This window comes from Cupressus sempervirens, chromosome 9 (genome assembly GCF_028749045.1).
Source record: "Cupressus sempervirens isolate cs-2001-9-10 chromosome 9, ASM2874904v1, whole genome shotgun sequence".
In the NCBI taxonomy this organism is placed as follows: Eukaryota; Viridiplantae; Streptophyta; class Pinopsida; order Cupressales; family Cupressaceae; genus Cupressus; species Cupressus sempervirens.
Genome location: NC_143126.1, coordinates 448,205,891 through 448,226,263, shown reverse-complemented (window position 1 = coordinate 448,226,263; position 20,373 = coordinate 448,205,891). Strand labels below are relative to the sequence as shown.

The window sequence follows — 20,373 nt, the reverse complement described above, 5'->3', positions numbered from 1 at the left end:
GTTTTGATATGAACTAAAAATATAAAAAATAACTAACATACTTAGTTAAGGGCATCAGCCATGACCTCGATAGTTTCTACAATGGTCATAAGCTCATCCATCTTACATCCGACAATTTTTCTGAGCAAGAGGTCATGATTTTGATGCATGTGTATAAAGTTCTGCCAAGATGGAATCATACACATGGTATATAATAAAGATTCGAATGAGTCATATGCATATTATACCTCCCTAGAATCATAACATGACCATCAACCTTCATTTTGACTTGAATTTAATGATTAAACCAACAAGAACAATTATGGAGACAATATAAAAATTTCCATTAAAATAAAAAATAGGGAAAACATTGCCATAACATCTTTTTTCTTTGTCGCATATTGTCACCCATTTAAATGAGCAAATGCACCCACTTAACCTTCACAAATTCCAAGATATAACAACATTACAAGTGAACAAATGTGTGGAGAGAAGTAATGTCCACAATAAGAAAAGAGTAAATATAATTCAGCAAAGGGAACCATAAACCTCCTCAAGTGCTTCAAATCTTTGCTAGGGGGTGACAAGTCAACAAGAACAATTATTCTACACAAAAAGCAACAGTCTCATAAATATAATGCATAAAAGTCATTTAAGTTAAAATACTACAAAATATTCAAACTAATCATAAAAAACACTAATTGTTTTCATTACAAACATTTGTATAGAAAATGCTCTCCACTGACGAGCTGCCTCAATGGCAAACACAAGATATTCATTAAAGATGGCCAGTGATTAGGGTGCCAGCTGAAGAAAAGTGTCAGACACAACCATCAATAAAAACTCAAAAGCTAACCAAGGCATGCAAATTACTAAATTAATTATCACTTATTTATTTCCGGACAACATTATGTCTATATTCATTTATTGATAAGATGTCTTAAAAAAATCCAAAAGTCTACCCCTATTCAATACTAAAGTGTATTTTCATCAAGAATACTCGATAAACAGGATGATACCATTTAGGATCTTGCACAGGTGATACAATAGTGACTGCTTCAGAAAAAAAAATCATGGTCAATGTCACAATACCTAAGATATGGCTGTTCACCATGCTATGGAAGTCCATCCCTCAAATCAACCTTCATTAAGCTAAGGGAGAATCTGTTAAAGCAACAGATCCAGAAAAAATGGTTTTCTATAGAAACTAATCCTCACTATCAAGTTCTTGCCAGCTTTAAGTATGGCTCACATTGTCCTTAACAGATCAGCCTGAAGTTAATTTTTCTCTTCTTTCTAAAAATTCTATTCCTACACCCCAACATCGCTCATGTTTATTTTCTTCTCAAGCTGATTAACTGTGGACTTCCTTTCTAAAACTGCCCTACCATTGGTTGATTATGACAAAATCAGCAGCATCCTATACCACCTAATTGTTCAAAACTTTGACTCTAGCTTCCATTCGTCCTCCATAAGTTTTAGTTTTATTAAGTGAATAAAGCCCATCCTGCTGCCATTTTTTATATATTGCCTGATGCTACACCACCGTCTTTTAAATCCTGATTCTCATGCATATACTTCAGTTGTATTCTGAAACAAGTTAGTTGCAACAGAGTTGTAATGGTTTCAATTTTCCATTACCACACGATGTAGATCATTCAAAGCTGATTGGAAGAATGGGTAAAGATTGCATCATATTTCTCACAATAATGGTTTTCTCTATTTTCCCTGCATCAACTTCACATCACGTTTCTGACAACATGCATAACCTGTTTGACCAACCTGTTCAATGACACCTGAATGAAAATTTTAACAATTGATTATGAGTTGTTTCAACCACTCCAATGATTGAAAATCCTAGTAACAAATCAGCACTATTTATGAAAACTGTGGAATCAGAATGTTTGGGGACAGCCTAGCTGCTGTGTTCAAGGAAAGATTAAAGAGAGAGGCTCAAGCTTCCCTGCAGCTGCTGCAAAATGGAAACTAATGACTGTCCCTCAATTGTCTGCTGATCATCTGATGTTTACTGTCTGACTTTAAGTACATCAAGCTGGAGGACCTCATCTTCCTGGATACAAGTGACAATGTTGTCATCTAATTACACTAAGACATGCACCGAAAGGGGTTTAGAATAAGTACACTCTGTATATCAATTCATGGAGGAACAGAGATCATATAAAATATGTAAATAAACGCAAATAAAACACACCAAATTACTGGTGCCATTTACAAACTCAATGAGCTCAGGCCAATCTAAATGTTTCCAATGTATCTTCTCCCGGCTAGCTAATTCAGTGCAAGGGCAAGTCTCCATCAAGATTTCTGCAGCTAAGCTTGTCCCACAGTGCGCTGGGTTGATGGAAGCAAACTTAACAGGAAAAATTAACATCTTAGATAAATGAAGTTCATCACATGCTCACCAAAACTTTAAAACTCTAGAAAATGTGATCATTAAAAAACCAGTTCAAGATAAAGATATACATATATATCGCCAATTCCTATGCTAGTAACCGCTTCGAAGTCCAACTGTTAAAAGCATGAATTTGAACCACTCAGTGTATCCAACATCTTGAACTTTGCAAGATCCAGGTCTAAGTGAGTGAATGGCGTAGATCAAAATGCAAGATTCAATGTTGTAGAGCTATCACACATGTACAAACCCCATGAATCAGCCATATTATCTTAGGTAACTGCTGTCATGCACCTTAGGTTCCCATGTGCCACACTCATGCTTCTCTTTCTAACTTCAACATACGATTTGCACATAAAATATCTGCACATTTTTGTAACACCAATTTTCATAATGCGCAGTTACTGTAACCACTAACCACATTCCTTGGGTCATAAAGAATATAATGTCAACTTACATCAGTACCTCTTATGATTGAAGAAATAATCGCTTTTTGACTAAGCATCCGTTATCAAACAAACTTTACTATAGTATATAGCTACATTATTGCACAGCTATTTAAAAATTAAATAGTACCTATTTCATAGGTAAATCAAACATCAAACTGTCAAGCACTACTAAAAAAAAACCTTTGCAACAGACATCAGAGCAGCAAATTATGTGCAGTGATTACTAGAGTAACAAACCTCTTTAAATGATGACACAAATGATTCCTCCAACTAACAGAAATGAAATATTTTTATGTAATGTGAATTTCTGTCTGATGCAGTGTAAGGACCAACCTGTCCTAAGTATTAAAATAACAGATTACCAAAAGTTAACAATAACGTATCAACTCAAAATGCAAGGATATAAAAACTTTTGTTTACATTTCAAAGCTAATCATTGATTACTCAGGAGACATATTTTTAAAAGTGTCCATCCTAGACAAAATTTTCACTTAGCCATCTGGGCTCTTCTGTCATGGGCAAATAAAGGGGTCATTTGGACCCAATCTCTATTCATACGGGATAGAGGACAATGTAAGTGACTTAGAAATCGTTCTTACATCTATCCAGGATGGTAGTCTCATAAGGGCAGGAATTACTTAACACTCTAATCAGTGACTTGCACTTTTCAGGACCATCTGGGTCCAAAGTAGCTTGATAGAATTCTCATAGCCTTCCCAAGACTATGCCAAGGTTCTTAACAACGTCATAAATTAAGATTTGCACCCTTCCTTGGATTTTGGGCTTACGACTAGGTGCAAACCACTGAGAGTAGAAGTTCTATACCCTCCCTCAACTTTTGCACATCTAGCCAAGTATAGGTACCTTCCTATGAATCAATCCTTTACTAAGTTTAGTAATTTAGATATTTATAAAGTGATGTTGAATGAATTAGTATCACCTAACTATGTCCAAGGCACCATCCTTCACCTTCCAAGCTGCCTACATACCAATATCCATAGGATCAAGGCCCTTGAACCTCTCTCACTATCGATATGTAGTTATGTTTTCTAATTTGTTTGATGTAGCTATAGCGGAGACAAAACCCTTTTGGAGTACTTTCCGTCGCCAACAATTCTTTGCCCTCATAACCCACTCAGGTGAATCAGACAACATTCCTAAATTAATTATTGTAAACAACAATAGTGCTAGCTTTCATGTTATAGTTAATATTGTGCATGGTTTACCTATGTGCTCATGCCTTATTGCCCTCACCTCTACATGACTTGTAACAATTTTCTATTGAGTTGTCATGAACTTCTATAGAGCTTATTATCTTCTCCCATGAGTTCATCAGCTGATTTAAGAAGAGTTAATATGTGGAATAATTATAAGGAAAATGAACAACCAGGTTACCTTTAAGTTAGTCCTCACATTAGTCAGGCCCATAAAGTTTTGGTGTAACACACCACTCATTTATAAAGTGCACAGTATAAGTACTGACTTGCAGGTTTGAACAATGACATAATAACAGATTATTCAGACCTTTATGGCAGTGATATAAGGATGAATTGTACAGTTTTCAAAAGTAAGTGTATGAACGACAACAACAAGAAGTGTTATGTTGCATGTTATCCAAGCTTAAACAACTACAAGAGATTAGTGGGGAAATCCAATTACAATGATTCCATGACAAGAGAGATAAGTGATGTAATGCCCCGCCCGAAGATCCTTGGAACAAGGATAAACATAAGCCAACACATTTTTTTTAAAGATAAAACAATCAATCACACAAGGCTTGCAATGGAAGACTAACACAAACCAACATACCCAAAGATCTCCAAACGTCACTACTAATCAAAATGCTCCAAACTAATGTATATGAATTAGTCATACAATGTTTATTTCCTCCTAAATGTTTGATCCATACAAGTCAATTTACCATTAACAACATTAAGAGGATAGCCCAAACCGACATCTTAATCCTACACGTCCCATAGGCGAATTGTCAAGGTCTAGGGACAAAGAACTCCCAAAAGGTATCCAAACCTACTGGCATTCATCGGACAAGTCAGGAAGTACCCGTTGTTTGGACTTACAAGTTTTTAGAGGAATTCCATATGACATTTCTCATCATAGCCATGTGATATTTCTCCTCCAAACGGCATTTCATAACACTATAAGACAATACTTCTCAGTCCAATGAGACGAAATTTCTCAGTACTATGGGACAACACTTTACCAGTATAATCCAGTCGTACTGTCCTAAAGTCGTCCAGGTTAAAAACAAGAATTAAAAGGCTAACTTAGGTGATGAAAAGGGTTAGAACCTCAACACTGGGGGGTACTGGAACCACTAAAGTTGAGGAACGAACACTCGAGAGCAAGAAAGGAATCTAATAACCCTAACATGCTAATATAGACGTCACAATAACATCTATACATCTAATCAACATCATCATAACAAAAGATGTACATAAGCAACATCACAGGGAAATAAAGAAATGAAACACAAGATGTTATCTCTAACAAGGTAACAAACCATCAACCATAAGCATAAATCACAAGAGTAATATACACCGGAATCCCTGAAAAATCCAAGTGCAGCATCAAGTTCTGATCAAGGACTGGAAGAAGGCCAACTATGTACACCGGTCTCTAGTAGTTGTATAGGTAGCTATGCCTCCCAACCACATGGTCCCCACAAGGTCGCCCTTGCTGTCTTGATGGAGATAGCGATCCAAACACAACACAAGAACAATCATCCAAAGCTAACACTCACACCACACAAAACAAGGGACTAAAACCAAGATGATGAGACAATGCAGTACAATAGGTCCACATTAGACACTATGGATAACTATGTAGCAACTCTAGTGGAGTGTAATTCCCTTGGCATCGAAAAGCCCAAGCTAACTATATGGTATGGCTCAACTCCCTCGGGAGGCCACATATTGTGCCCACAGCTACCATCCAAATGGGTAGACTGCATATCTTATATTAAGTTTTATTATCCCCTTTATTAATTCAGTTATCACCTATTAAAACCTCTTCACATTACCTTGTCGATCACTTCCGGGTCGGGGTACAAGAGAGGAGCCACTCCATGCATCTAACCTACATACCCATGCTCATCACACGATGAGTGCCAATAGGCAATGCAATTTCCCAACCCAACCCCAAATGAATCACATCTCAACCGACTTAAATCCAAGAGTTTGAGACTCGCAAGATCATGTCATACGCACACGCACGTGCTCATGTGTGGGCACAACCAACTTCACAAAATCAAGAACTAATAAGGGTTGGATGAAAAATGACAACTACCAAGTGTAAACTTTACTCAACTGCACATATTGTCGAGAGCACAGATTTAGCATGAATCCCAATGAAAAAAAAGTATAACCATGGTTGGATTGCAAACCTAACATACATTACAAATCCATGACGAAAACAAGTGCCAAGAACACCCGAGAAAATTGGGCGACACAAAAAAACAACTGATATAAAAATCACTCAAAATTAGAAGTTGTCAAAAGTCAACGAAATTAAAGCCCATTTCTCAAATGGGGTTCAAACACCCAAAAATCCAATAAAAATCCCAGCTACGAGCTCATATGCAAAATTGAACAGCATAACACAATAAAACTTTCAAATTAAAACATCAAAAAATTCACATATGTTCATTCCCGCCTAACCAGGTAGAATTAGCATACCAAAATGGAAGGGGACACTAGTTCTCAACCTCCAACCAATTAGCAATAAAAAACGAAAGCTAAAACAAAGAAATGTGAGAGGCTTACCTCGTAGCCAAAGGGGCTAAAACAAGAATTGGAGCCACAAAATAATGGGATCGCTGAATGCGATGAAACGCTTGGTGAAGAAGGATATCCTGCTAAATCCAATGAGCCTATCATCACGAAGATCCAACGAGTACATGTCTCACAACGAATGAATTAGTAAAAACTCATGAGATTTTTTGGAGGATCTGCTCCAAAAACCGTGAATTAGAAAGTGAGAAGTGAGTAAAAACTCGATTTTTGGCCAATATATTCACTTTTACAAAGTGACATATAAAAAAGAAAATAAGATGCATACAAACCAACTAATCCCCTTTTCCCACATAAAATCAAGAAATTCCAAATAAATGGAATTCAAATACGGCAAATTAGCCGATAGTTATAATAAATTAAATCAAATATAAAATCTCCCTTAAAGCGCATTAATTTAACAACTTCTACAAGTACTACAGATTCATAAATGCACAGACACACTCACAAGTGTAGTCACAATTGCATAATGAATCCGGATTTTTACCAATTAACTAGAGGGTTTTTTTAATTTTAATTTAAACAGATACGTCGCCCATACAAGGACGATACTGGCTTAGTATGAACGACCAAAACCACTAACCCCATGTGCCACTGCTGGGGATATAAGTCTTGCACAGTAAACAACCCGATCAAGTGTAGATGCACAATTAATTATAGTCAAAGCATCAGCGCATGAAATTGCGTAAATAATCATTTAATTAAATTCATTTTCATCATCATAAGAGTCTACTGCAAGAACGATGTAAATATTTGTAGCACAAGAACATCAACCATAAATCCGACAATATCCATCATATAACCATAAAAAGAGCTTATATCCAAATACAAAACAATCAGATATCATCATTAAGCGTCATGTCACATCACTAGCATCATCATGCAGATATGATCAAATTGAACAGTATGGCATCGAACATCTATCAACTATGATACAAGCAATCAAAATAATGTCAAATCATCAAAGCATCTCAAATGCACATATGCATGAATATCATAAAATATCTCTCGAACCAAAATAAGCCATGGTACAGAATGTAAACACAAGAGGCACTACAAGTGAATAGAGAACAGCAATAACATAAGTGGGAATAGATTATGCTCAAACTGGAGACAACAACAACTAGCAATAAAAGACATTAGACAATAATGATGAAGACAAGTTCCAACTAGTACAGCCTTAGTAACAAATGATATGCAACAATGAAATTTATCAATCACTGTTACATAATTATTAGCAGTAAATGTGTACAGAAAAACTTTCTAACATTGGCCTTAATAATTATATTTGTTAAAGTTTTGCCTAGAAATAAAGATAAACAAAATAAAGAACACTTCGACATAGAAAGAAACAACAATTTATCTTGGGAAAAACCCATAGCCAACACCAAAAATATATCTCTTTTGTTAAATAATAAAGGTCTGAATACAACACTATCACACAAAGCAATCACATAAATCTTGAATTGAGGGACTTTCATATCATAACCGAAAGTCCCTTCATTTTTCAAATGTGAATTTCTTCATACTTCCAAATGCATGCCTCTTTGCATGTTGCATGTCTTTTCATGTTTCCAAAAACATATATATAAAAGAGCACCATGCAAGTAATCAGGATATCTCCTTCAGCTACAAGCATCAACACTCCCCCATAAAAAAGGAGATGTCATTCGCAAATTTCATGACATCTTGCCAAACACAATGGCTACACCCATATGTAAAGCCTTATCACAAACTTTGTCAATATGATATAGTTATCTCAATGTGATAATCACCATGGCTACTCCCAGGGGGTGAAGAAACAAAAAACTAGGTCATGGAGTCCCAGACATGACTTCCACCATGCCTACTCGCAAAGGGTGGATCCACCATACCTACTCGTATGGGTGGAACGAGGGCTTTCACCTCAAACTTCTCCTAGAGAAGAATGCATCTCCACCATGCCTACTCAAATAGGGTGGAGCAAGGGATTTCACCTTGAAATTTTTTGGTAGAGAAGAACTCATTGACAAGGGATTTCACCTCAAACTTATCTTCTAGAGAAGAACACTAAAACAAGGGATTGCACCCTAAACATCTCCCTCTTAGAGAACAACTCATTAACAAAGGATTGTACCTCGAACTTCCCTCATACAGAAGAACTCATTATGGTACATAATAAGAACTACTAAGTGTTGGGACTCCCTCTCAGCAAGGATTGCATTCTCACGGTTAAATTATCACAATAAATTACAGAAGACTACAATGGTTGACAAAATAAGAATCTTTTGCAATCACACTGCTACACGAGCTTGTTGATCCTCTGCAAAGGACTTGGCACTCTTCATCTACCATACAAGCTCCGTTTGAATCTTAATGTCCCCTTCTCTAATGCCTTTGAGTATATGTACAATGAATTTGACTTTCCTTACTTTTTATATCTAATCTCACACTTGGGTTAAGTAGTGGAGATTACACGTGGTATTTGTTATCATTTTTGGTTTAGTTGACAATTTATTATAAAACTTTGCAAAGCAAGTTAATGTATTTGTTATATTTCAATGGTTATTTGTATGATGCATCTTAGTTTCATCATACATAAATCTATATATCTTCTTCATCTATAGTTGCTTCCTTGGGGAATATTATTAAATCATGCGCTAATGATAACTAGCTTTGGTAAGGACCCATCATAGTTACTGTATTATAATCTGATCACTGAAGTCGTCCTTTTAATACCCTTTGACAATGAATCTGTTCGTGCATAAATTCTTTATCATGACTGAATTTCTATGACTGTCCATAAACATAAGAATTTGAACAATGGAATACTTATATGCTGCTGCATATTGCTGGTGTGATTGTACACAGATTATGAATGAGATTTGAAGTTTCTGGCATGTCATTTGTGCCTTCAGATTAATTGGCGACTAGACTTTATCACTGAGTTCTCCCTTAGCATATGTTATCCTCAACATCAAGTGTTAGTGTATTGTTGTCATGCTCTGCCCATGTATTGTCTCTGCAATTTTGTACTACCTACTCCTGCCACGTCACTCTTGTGTGCTGAGTGTGCTTTCCATGATTCACCTGGACTTGCCCACACTATTTTTCCCTTGAGTAGTTGCAGGCATCCTGTCCAAAACACTGACTAGATATGTATAATGCACTGCCTCAGTTACTGATTATTCACGAGGCTATCAATTTATCATACATGTATTAACCCTGCAGATTGCTTATGTGGATGGTGATGCTGTGAAAGCCAAAGTTTACAATTGTGTTGGATGTTTCAGTCATGAGCGGTTGTCTGACAGTTGCTGAACAGACTATTCCAGTCAAGACTCTGCTGTGTTGTTCAGTTTAGACCTGTATCCCATGTAACCTTCATCGTTTTCCCTTTTTGCTGTATATTTTCCCTTTTGATGACTAAGGGGTGCTGGAGGTTAACGTGGTTGATATTGGCTGAGGTGAACTTCTTCTCCTATTCTGGGCGTCAAATGTATTTCCTCCCTGTAATATATGATTTCGCCACTTTAATATATCATGAAAAGATGGGAGAATAAATGGTCACGTCTCTCAACACTCAATAACCAATATTTGTATAGTCCAAGATTAATCATATTAGCTATATATCTATTTAGAAACTCCATCTTCTCTATTAATGCTGACTCAGATTGCCTTGTCTTGTGTTGTCGTTTTCTTCTTAGAATGAGTTCTCACTGCTAGCCGGATACTTTGTGAAAAATGATTATTCTCTGGTCAAGCTCTCAACACTCAATAACCAATATTCGTATAGTCTAAGATTAATCATATTAGCTATATATCTATTTAGAAACTCCATCTTCTCTATTAATGCTGACTCAGATTGCCTTCTCTTGTGTTGTAGTTTTCTTCTTAGAATGAGTTCTCACTGCTAGCCGGATACTTTGTGAAAAATGATTATTCTCTGGTCAAGCTGTTAAAATATCTGTTGTCTAAATCCTGAACATTATATTCTTTCATTTTTATTATATTAATGATATAATTAAATTGTTATTTTATTCAGTATATTATTATTTTTAACCCTTATTTTACAGTGTGTGTATGTATGTATATATGTATATACATACATACATACATACATACACACACTGTAAAATAAGGGTAAAAAAATAATAATATATAATATTTTATTTAGTATATTATTATTTTCTTACCCTTATTTTACAGTGTGTGTATGTATGTATGTATGTATGTATGTATGTATATATGTATATACTAAATAAAATATTATATATTATTATTTTTTTACCCTTATTTTACAGTGTGTGTATGTATGTATACATACATACACACTGTAAAATAAGGGTTAAAAATAATAATATACTAAATAAAATAATAATTTAATTATATCATTAATATAATAAAAATGAAAGAATATAATGTTCAGGATTTAGACAACAGATATTTTAACAGCTTGACCAGAGAATAATCATTTTTCACACAGTATCTGGCTAGTAGTGAGAACTCATTCTAAGAAGAAAACAACAACACAAGACAAGGCAATCTGAGTCAGCATTAATATAATACATACACACATACATACATACATATATATATATATATATATATATATATATATACATACACACACTGTAAAATAAGGGTAAGAAAATAATAATATACTAAATAAAATATTAATTTAATTATATCATTAATACAATAAAAATGAAAGAATATATATATATATATATATATATTACCATGCTATGAATAATATCATTTATTTTTAATATTATATCTTTATTGCGTGATAATATATTCTATTATATTTTTCTATTATCATTATATTGATAATTCATTAATTATATAATAATTTATTCATTTTATTATTATTATCATTTATTATTTATTATTTAATTCTATTGAAGGAAAAATAGGGGACATGACACTCCCTTTGAAACTTAATGAGCCTAAAGAAGTCCTTCCTCTTTAGCTCATCAAGCTTTCCCTTTATGTAATAAATATTTTAAGTTTCAACTTCATCTTCAATGCATTATCCCTTTGATTTCAGAAGTTAACTCCCCCTGAATGCAATCTTTCATCATCCTTATGTTTCTTGATCCAACCAGGAAGCATTTCAGAGAGATTAATAAATACTAGAAGCATGATTCACTATTCTCTATGTTATTGCATGCATTAACGACATAAAATTCATGATAAACTTTGAAAGGTAGAATCATAAAATAGTTATCTCTTTATTGCAGTCAAAGAATAACCCATCCAGGCAATGCTTGAACCCCTTGAGCAACAGAGCCTTCAATTTTGTCCCTTGAGCCTCTAGCTCCATAGTGAATGCCATAAAGAATACCCACAGTATTGATGAAGAAGCCAAAAAAAATCTTCACTTCAATAAATCTCTACACACACTGTGTAACTAAGATGTTCACCATTGCAATAATACAAGCAGACAGAGAATGCCAACAGTCGATCATGCCTCTTCGTATGCGTCACATTACCAGCAAAGAAACTTCATCAAAGAAGGCCAAACAAATAAAGATACAACACTAACTGTCATGACAATGAAAGAAATGCAGATACATAGATGTCACCGCACAACCACAGAAAGCAAGACACAAATAGTTTGAGACCAACAAACTCCAGCATGCCAGTAATAATGGTTAACAGCACATGGTCTCTAATGGACAACGAACAACAGCAGCTCGAATAAAAAACAACTCCAGATTGAATCTCCAAACGGCAAGAGATGAATGCAAAAACTCGAGCCAAACTATGCAGAGAATATCTTGATTGTTGAAGCGGCAGCTCACAAACAAGATGAATAAACAAGAACAAGAAATAATAACCCAACTTTAATTATTACATTCCAGCAAAGTAAAAGAATCTCAAAGAAATCTCAGCAAACATTTTGGGTAAATATGATCTCTACCAAAGCTACATTTCAACACATACAGATTGCCTACAAAATACTCATTGCAATCTGCAATAGAGACACGAACTAATGAACAAGAGGAACAGCAACAACCAAAATAAAGAACAGTAAGACACAGAATGACACAATAATTTATCCTGGGAAAACTCTTCAACTTAAAGGGAAAAACCCAGCCACACCAAAAAATCTCTTTTATTAAATAATAGAGGTCTGAGTACAATGCTTCTAATTGAATACAACACTCATCACAAAAGCAATCATATATATCTTGAATTGAAAGACTCTCCATATCATAACTGAAATCTCCTCATTTTCCAAATGCATGTCTCTTCATATTTTCAAATGAATGTCTCTTTGTATGTTGCATGTCTATTCATATTTCCAAACACGTGTATATGTAAGAGCACCGTGCAAGTAATCGGGATATATCCTACAGCTACAAGCATCAACAATTGTAAATGGAGAGATGGCAGAAATAATCAAAGATTAACAGAAAAAGTGCACATAATACAACACAAGTGCATCTCAACAATCTAAAGAGCTATATATATATATATATATATATAGAGAGAGAGAGAGAGGTGTGTGTGTGTGTGTGCACAAGTGCATCTCAACAATCTAATGAGCTATATATTTAGAGAGATGTGTGTGTGTGGGTGTGTGTGTGTTAAAAGAATTTAATATTCAAATGACTAATCTCTTTCCTACCCAAAGTTGGAAAAATATCAAGACTTCAATTATCTATACTAGTATCTAAAAGAACACTTTTCCTTTGGCTTCTCTGTTGTAGATTTTTCTTTCAAATTGTCTGTAAGGTTGATTCCTTGTCACAGCTGGAATTATAGAACCTTTGACTATGTTTTAGTTTCATTGTTGAGCAGTCACAACATTTATATAAACCAGAGCATCAGCTTCAAGAAGAAATTTCATAAATGAAATATTCATTCTCTTCTAATCTATACTTTGCCAATAGCATGGGAGATCATCTTTTTTAAGTATTCATTCTCTTATAATCTATACTTTGCCATAGCATGGGAGATTATCTTTTTTAAGTACAGCAGTCTTATATTAAATTAATTCCATTAAAAGGAGCAGGAACTTCGGCAAGAAGAACTACTACTGAAGGACTAGCCTATGAAACGAAGGCTTCATTTATATGTATTCATCTTTATTAACTTTTGAGTCAAGATTCAGAGGTTAGGTATTTAGAAATGACACAAACACGTGGCCATATCTTACTAACTCAAACATAGACCTTGCAGATCGTATAAGTACTGTGAACAAATCATTTTGCTGATTTCATAAATACTGCAATCTCTTTATTTTTTTCAGAATAAGTAAATACTGCAGCAAGGCAACCTCCCAGAGTTTTCTACATATTTTAACGACGTCATTTTCAGGTTCTATAAATATTGAAGCAAAGGCATTCATCAAGAATTTTCTAAATAATGACATGGAACAGTGGATTACAATGTAACCCAAATTTGTAAAAAAATTATGCAGGGATGGCTCGATGTTATTGCAGCAGTAAGTATAATTTCAGAATTTATGTAAAAAAAGGAAAAACAACGGTTTAAATGTGAAAAGAATACACAAACCATAGTTCGCAGACTCAGATTCGGAGAGTACTCGGCAAGCCCAAAACTTTTAACTCAATGAAAACTCAGCATATACTCAAACAAAAAAGGTCAGAAACTCCACAACTTAGAAGGTGCTAAAAATTAAAATCTCTTAAAGAAACATATTTTTTTGTAGAATTCAATTACAAAATGTATTAAATTAGAAATTGACATCTCAATAGAGTAAATGCACAGTTTTATTGCACTAACATCATGTGAAAAACGTATCTTAACCAACATTTTACTTGCATCAATATTTTTACCAACATTTTTTTACATCTATAAAAAAGCAAGAGTTAAACTTGAGAGAACTCGCCTAGCAAAAAGAATTGAGAGAATTGAGAGTACTCGACAACTCTAAGAGTACTCGGAGAGTTTGCAAACTATGACAAACCTTTCAAATTAAACCTTCTCAGTTTACCTGCTAATAAGTACAATATCAGCATGGTGCAATCACAGATTAAAATAGGAATATCTCAACAAGAGATCATATGTTAACTGAAGTAAATCGTTTTTTAATTAAATGAATAAGAATTTCAATTTTAATACAGTAATAACACAAATCTCCTTAGCTGTAACAGAACAATAGTAATAAGATTTATTTTTTGCAACTGATAATCTTAAGGAATGGGTAATTTTTACATTGAAATAGCAATGAAGGTTTTAAACATTGAAATGCACCTGGTCTTTTCTTCCAAACAGCAATACCCAAATTCAGGTTAAGAATATATATGACGCCACTTATTCTCAGATCCTCCAGTCCCCACTCTATTCCAGCCACAGATTCCTGTGTCTGAAAACGATGGCTTAAACCCCTACATGTTCTTCTCCCAGTCAGTGCTGACAGGAGAATTTTCTCTTCCAGAAGCGTTTGTAGATGACCACAAATCAGATTGTCTGCATTTTGAAGCTCCCATGGTACCATAGACATCAGTGGACTGCTCAATTTTGGCCACATTCTCCATCAGCATCACCTCTCCTCTCCAGAATGAACATGTATGCAGTCCCAAGTCTTTGCACCATATTTTATCTTTTTGACTAAATAAAAGCCTTTTCGCATTAATAAGAGGTAGTCGGCTAAGTTTCATGCATCTAAAGGGGTTTTCTTGTTTGGTAATCATTATAATGTTTTATAGTTTAATCAATTTTATTTATAATTTATTATCTATAACATTATTATATATTTGTTCCTTAATTGCTAATTTTATATATATATATATTGATCAATAAGAGGCCGAAGCCAAGATTAATTATTATGTATTGTGATTAATTATTATTATTTTTTATTAAGCGTGAGTAGATTCGAACCCAAGACCTCTTCAATAAGAGGCTCACAATTTACTGTTGTGTTGTAGGCTCTTGCCTAATTTATATATTATTTTTATTTATATTCTTTTTAATGTTTATTTATTAGCTATAATGTCCAATGATTTATTTAACAATTATTATTTTCTTTGATAAACATTCTACTTGAATTTATATTTAATTGTTCAAAATGTTTTTTATAGTTATTTGAAATTGTTTTGATCCTAGATCTCGTGAATACTATAGGATTCAAAGAATTCATTGCGCAACAATTAAATAATCGTGAAATGATTAAATATATAACATCTAAGAAAGAATCATCTAATTCAAATAATCATTAAATGATTACATAAATAACATCTAAGTAAAATCAACTAAATTGAATACTCGTGAAATAATTAAATAAAAAACATCTAAGAAATCAAAAATTAAATAAAGCTTAATGATACAAGATAACACGACATACTTATCAAGTTATTTATAAGTATATGGTAAAATGCAAATGATGGGCTATAGCAGGGTCAGGACATGCAGATCATCCAAAAAGTTGCTAAATATTACCTCATGTTCAATGCTGTCTCGATCTTGCTCTGTAGTGCGATGCCGATCTATATAATCCTTTCGGTGGTCGAAAACAAAAGTTTCCAATGTCCGAATACTTTCAAGCTAAAAAAATAAAACGTGAATTATATATCACATCTTTTCACCATAAAATGATAAAATATGACAACATTTGGACAGCAATCATTCACATTTACATACTAATGCTATGATGGCTAAAATACATTGAGAGAACCCAAAAGTGAAAACAGACATGAAATACAGTAGACAAGCACTTGAAAAACTAGCTTTTTGACCAGAATTTATATTTTTTAATCTAGACTGCATGCATGTGGTCGTTTAAACCAGCATATCTCTAATTTCATTTAAAATTAATTTCAAATTATGTTTTATCAGGATATAGACTTGAGAGTGAGGACAAAGTTTGTCAATCCCTATAGAGGTTAAAAAGGCTTTAAAAAAAAGAATAATAGAACTTCACTCACAGTTTTAAGAGCAGATTTCATAAATTGAGATTTTTGCAGAGGTCTGCGTAAAATCAAAGATGCTGATATTTTTGCCATCTTAGCCTGCAATTGATAGTAATTCACACAATAATTTTATTAGACATGCATTGCACAAAATAAATATGAATAAGCTCCGCTTCTAAAACTCTGTCAATTCATAATTGCAAACACCTACTACAACTAGCCAAGATCATAATAAACTTTATTTAATTTTATTGCAGACAAGCAGCAAAAGAAAATAGTAACCTCAATGGCAATTCTTCGGCACACCAACGAAGCAGTATTTTCTGATTAGATACTTGTTCATAACTCCATATATGATAGCATGTTTATTCAAGTGATATAGCTCAGAAATCAAGGAAAAAATGAAGATGCCGTATTACTGCAACCATTTGAGAAAAGAAATGCATGACCTACAGTACGAAGATGGGAGAGGCACTAAAAACACTCTGATTCAATGTATACTATTTGATATATATTTTTAGAGTGTGATATTGAAACTAACAGTATAAGGGTTCCCTCTAGAATCTAGATAGCACAAAATATAATAAATCAAAAATACAGTAAGTGCAATCATGAGATTTTTTCTCAACATAAAAAGAAAGTTAATGAGATGAGATTCAATGTGGAATCATAAGTCTTAGGACTGATGTTTTTTAGGCAAAAGTGGCAAGCCACTAATATATTAATTTATATATGCAAACTGGTTCAAGAGCTCCTGGAGAAAATTACTAGCATAAAAACCTCCATTCCTCGCTCAAAATGCATTAAAAAAGTGATGACTTATTCTACTACCTAAGAACAGACAATATTACATCCAGCTTCATGTTTTTAGATTACATTCGGGATGAGTACAATAGCCAAAAAAAGGTGGCACCAAAAAACATTGCTCTAAAGACTAGCAAAGGCTCTGTGTAGCCTTAGATTTCCTTGTACATCCAATCTGCTTTGACTATTGATATTACATTTTACTATTTACAATCGCAAATACAAGTGTTATAAACATCCTGAACAATATTTGGTGCTAGCTTCGAATCTTTTGAATACTGTCCAAAATCACCAAAGACTTTCCAAAAGTAGTTGCCTTTTATTGAGTTCCGTTCTGCAGCTGCAATTCACATTAGTTGTTCGTTGAAGGAAACAAAATTGCAAAATTTGGTGCAGACAATGATGGTCACAGAATTGCAAAATTGGGTTAAGGCAAGTAAATCTAATAAACCCTTCCAATTATTCTTCCATCCGTTGCAGACCCAAGTTGTCTTCATCCTGTTTTTCAAGGTGAACTAATTTTCACCCTATCTTTCTAAGGGAACTATATTTGCTCTAAAGACTACCGAAGGTTCTGTGTAGCCTTAGATTTCCCTGTACATTGAATCTGCTTTGACCATTGTTATTACAATTTACAATTTGCAATTGCAAATACAAGTGTTATAAAATATCCTGAACAATATTTGGTGCTAGCTTCGAATCTTTGGTATAGTGTCCAAAATCACCAAAGACTTTCCAAAACTAGTTGCCTTTTATCGAGTTCCGTTCTGCAGCTGCAATGCACATCAGTCGCCAGTTGAAGGATGTGAAATTGCAAAATTGGGTTAAGGCCAATATATCTAATAAACCCTTTCAATTATTCTTTCATCGGTTGCAGACCCAAGTTGTCGTTATTACAAATTAATTGGTAAAATACTTGCTTGATATTAGCAACGATCAAGAGATCATTATATACAAGAAGAATAAACGATGTTTCCTTACGAAACGATCATAAGGTATAGAAACATTCTATTCTAGCTAATAGTAAACTAACAGTTATCTACAGCCTAACTAAATATTAGAAACATTCTAATATTTACAATAGATTACAAATATAACGATTAACTAATAATATAAGCTATCTATTATCATAATACTCTCCCTTAATGATTAATCTATCCACAACACCAAACTGTCCTCTGAATTTGACAAACTTATCAGGACCAAGAGGCTTGGTGAGAATGGTTGTAGTCTGATCCGTTGTAGGAAAATATTGCAAGTCTATTGTCCTATCTTCAACCAGTTGTTGTATCTACTAACAGTGACATCCACATGCTTGGTTCGTTCATGGAAGACTGGATTCCATTCTAATTTGATAATGCCTTCATTATCAACAAAGAAAGTGGTCGGTCCTACTAGTAACATCTTCATATCCCCAAGCATCCAACGAAGCCAAACAACTTCACAACTTGCCTTAACTGTCCCTTTGTATTCAGTCTCTGTGGAGGAGAGAGAAACTATCTATTGCTTCTTACTAGTCCATCTAACAGCATCAGATCCCAAACTGAACATGAATCCAAAAGTTGACTTTTTATCGTCAACAGAACCTACCCGATCTGAATCTATGAACCCACTTAGTCTAGAATTAGAACTCTGACAATAAAGAAGTCCATAAGCTATAGTGCCCTTCACATAACGAAGCACACGCTTTGCTGCCATCCAATGATCAACCTTGGGAGCTATCATAAAGCATGAGATGTAGCTAACTGTGAAGCTAATATCAGACCTAATAGCAGAGAGGTCGATGAGGTTGCCTACTAATTGCCTCTATATTGTATCATCAACTGGAGGAGACTCACACTTGGCTGATAACTTGAGACCTTTCTCCATGAGTGTAGATGCAGGCTTGCAATCCTGCATACAGAATTTGTCTAACAAAGCCCTAGTATATTTCGACTGAGAGATGAATATATCATAGGATTGTTGTTAAACCTCAACATCTAGCAAATAATGCATTAGACCAAGGTCAGTCATATCAAAAGACTACCATAAATTCTGTTTAATTACCTAAATCAAAGTAATCAAACTATCAGTGATGATGAGATCATCCACATAAATAACTAGAAGGATAATGTCACCATCAATAGTCTTGACGTACAAATTTGAGTCTGAAGAACTCCTCTTGAAGCCTTGATCACTGACATAGTTATCAATTTTCATGTACCATGCTCGAGGGGCCTACTTCAAGCCATAGAGAGGTTTCAATAATCTGAGAACTTGATGTTTTTTACTAGCAACCTTGAAACCAGGAGGTTGCATCATTGTAGACCTCTTCTTGTAGGTCACCATTCAGTTTAGCACACTTGACGTCCATCTGGTGGACCTTCCAACCAAACAGTGTTGCCATGGCTAGGACTAATCTGATTGTGCTCATCTTTGCAGTAGGAGCAAAGGTCTCCTCATAATCAATGCCTTGATGCTGAGAATAGCCCTTTGCAACTAAACGAGTTTTGTACTTATCCAAAATCCCATCAGATTTGTATTTGATTTTGTACACCCATTTGCAGCCAATGGGATCCTTCCTTGTTGGAAGATCAAAAAAGACCCAAGTGTTATTCTTCAATAGGCTCTGGTGTTTAGATGTCATGGCCTGTTCCCACTCTGGAATTCCTTTAGCCTCAAAATATGTTTGAGGTTCAAACACACTGTGAATGTTGACCATAAGAGCAAAGTTAACAAACTCTGTAAGTTTGCTCTTTTTTCTGGGCAGTTCTCCCATCAATGAGCTCATCATCACGAAGATCAACAAGCATCTTAGCCCACCACTTAGGCTAGAGAGGAGAATGACCAACATTAGTATCAAGAGATGCTCTATCATGAGGTTCCTCGTCAAAAGAATCTGGATCAAACTCAGGCGAAGCATCTACAAATTTGGATGATCCTACAGGAGAAGCTGGAGGTGTCTATACAGGGATCACTGTATAACTGGAGCTAAAGGAGCTACTAGAGCCCTCCCATCAGGTGGACCTAATGGAAGCCTAACTCCCAAATCATAAGCCTTCATAGGCTGGTCT

The 20,373-nt window shown here is 34.5% G+C and overlaps 1 protein-coding gene across 2 annotated transcripts in view; it reads right to left on the bottom strand.

The window, feature by feature from the left end:
- SYP81 (syntaxin of plants 81) overlaps positions 1-20,373 on the bottom strand; it is an 81,308-nt gene that overhangs the window by 46,059 nt on the left and 14,876 nt on the right. For both annotated transcript variants that reach the window (XM_089800567.1, XM_089800566.1), the window contains exons 2-3: positions 16,532-16,615; positions 16,047-16,151 (exon numbers count right to left, since the gene is read on the bottom strand). In XM_089800567.1, the coding sequence (XP_089656693.1) occupies positions 16,047-16,151; positions 16,532-16,615 (189 nt within the window). The remainder of the gene's footprint in view (positions 1-16,046; positions 16,152-16,531; positions 16,616-20,373) is intronic.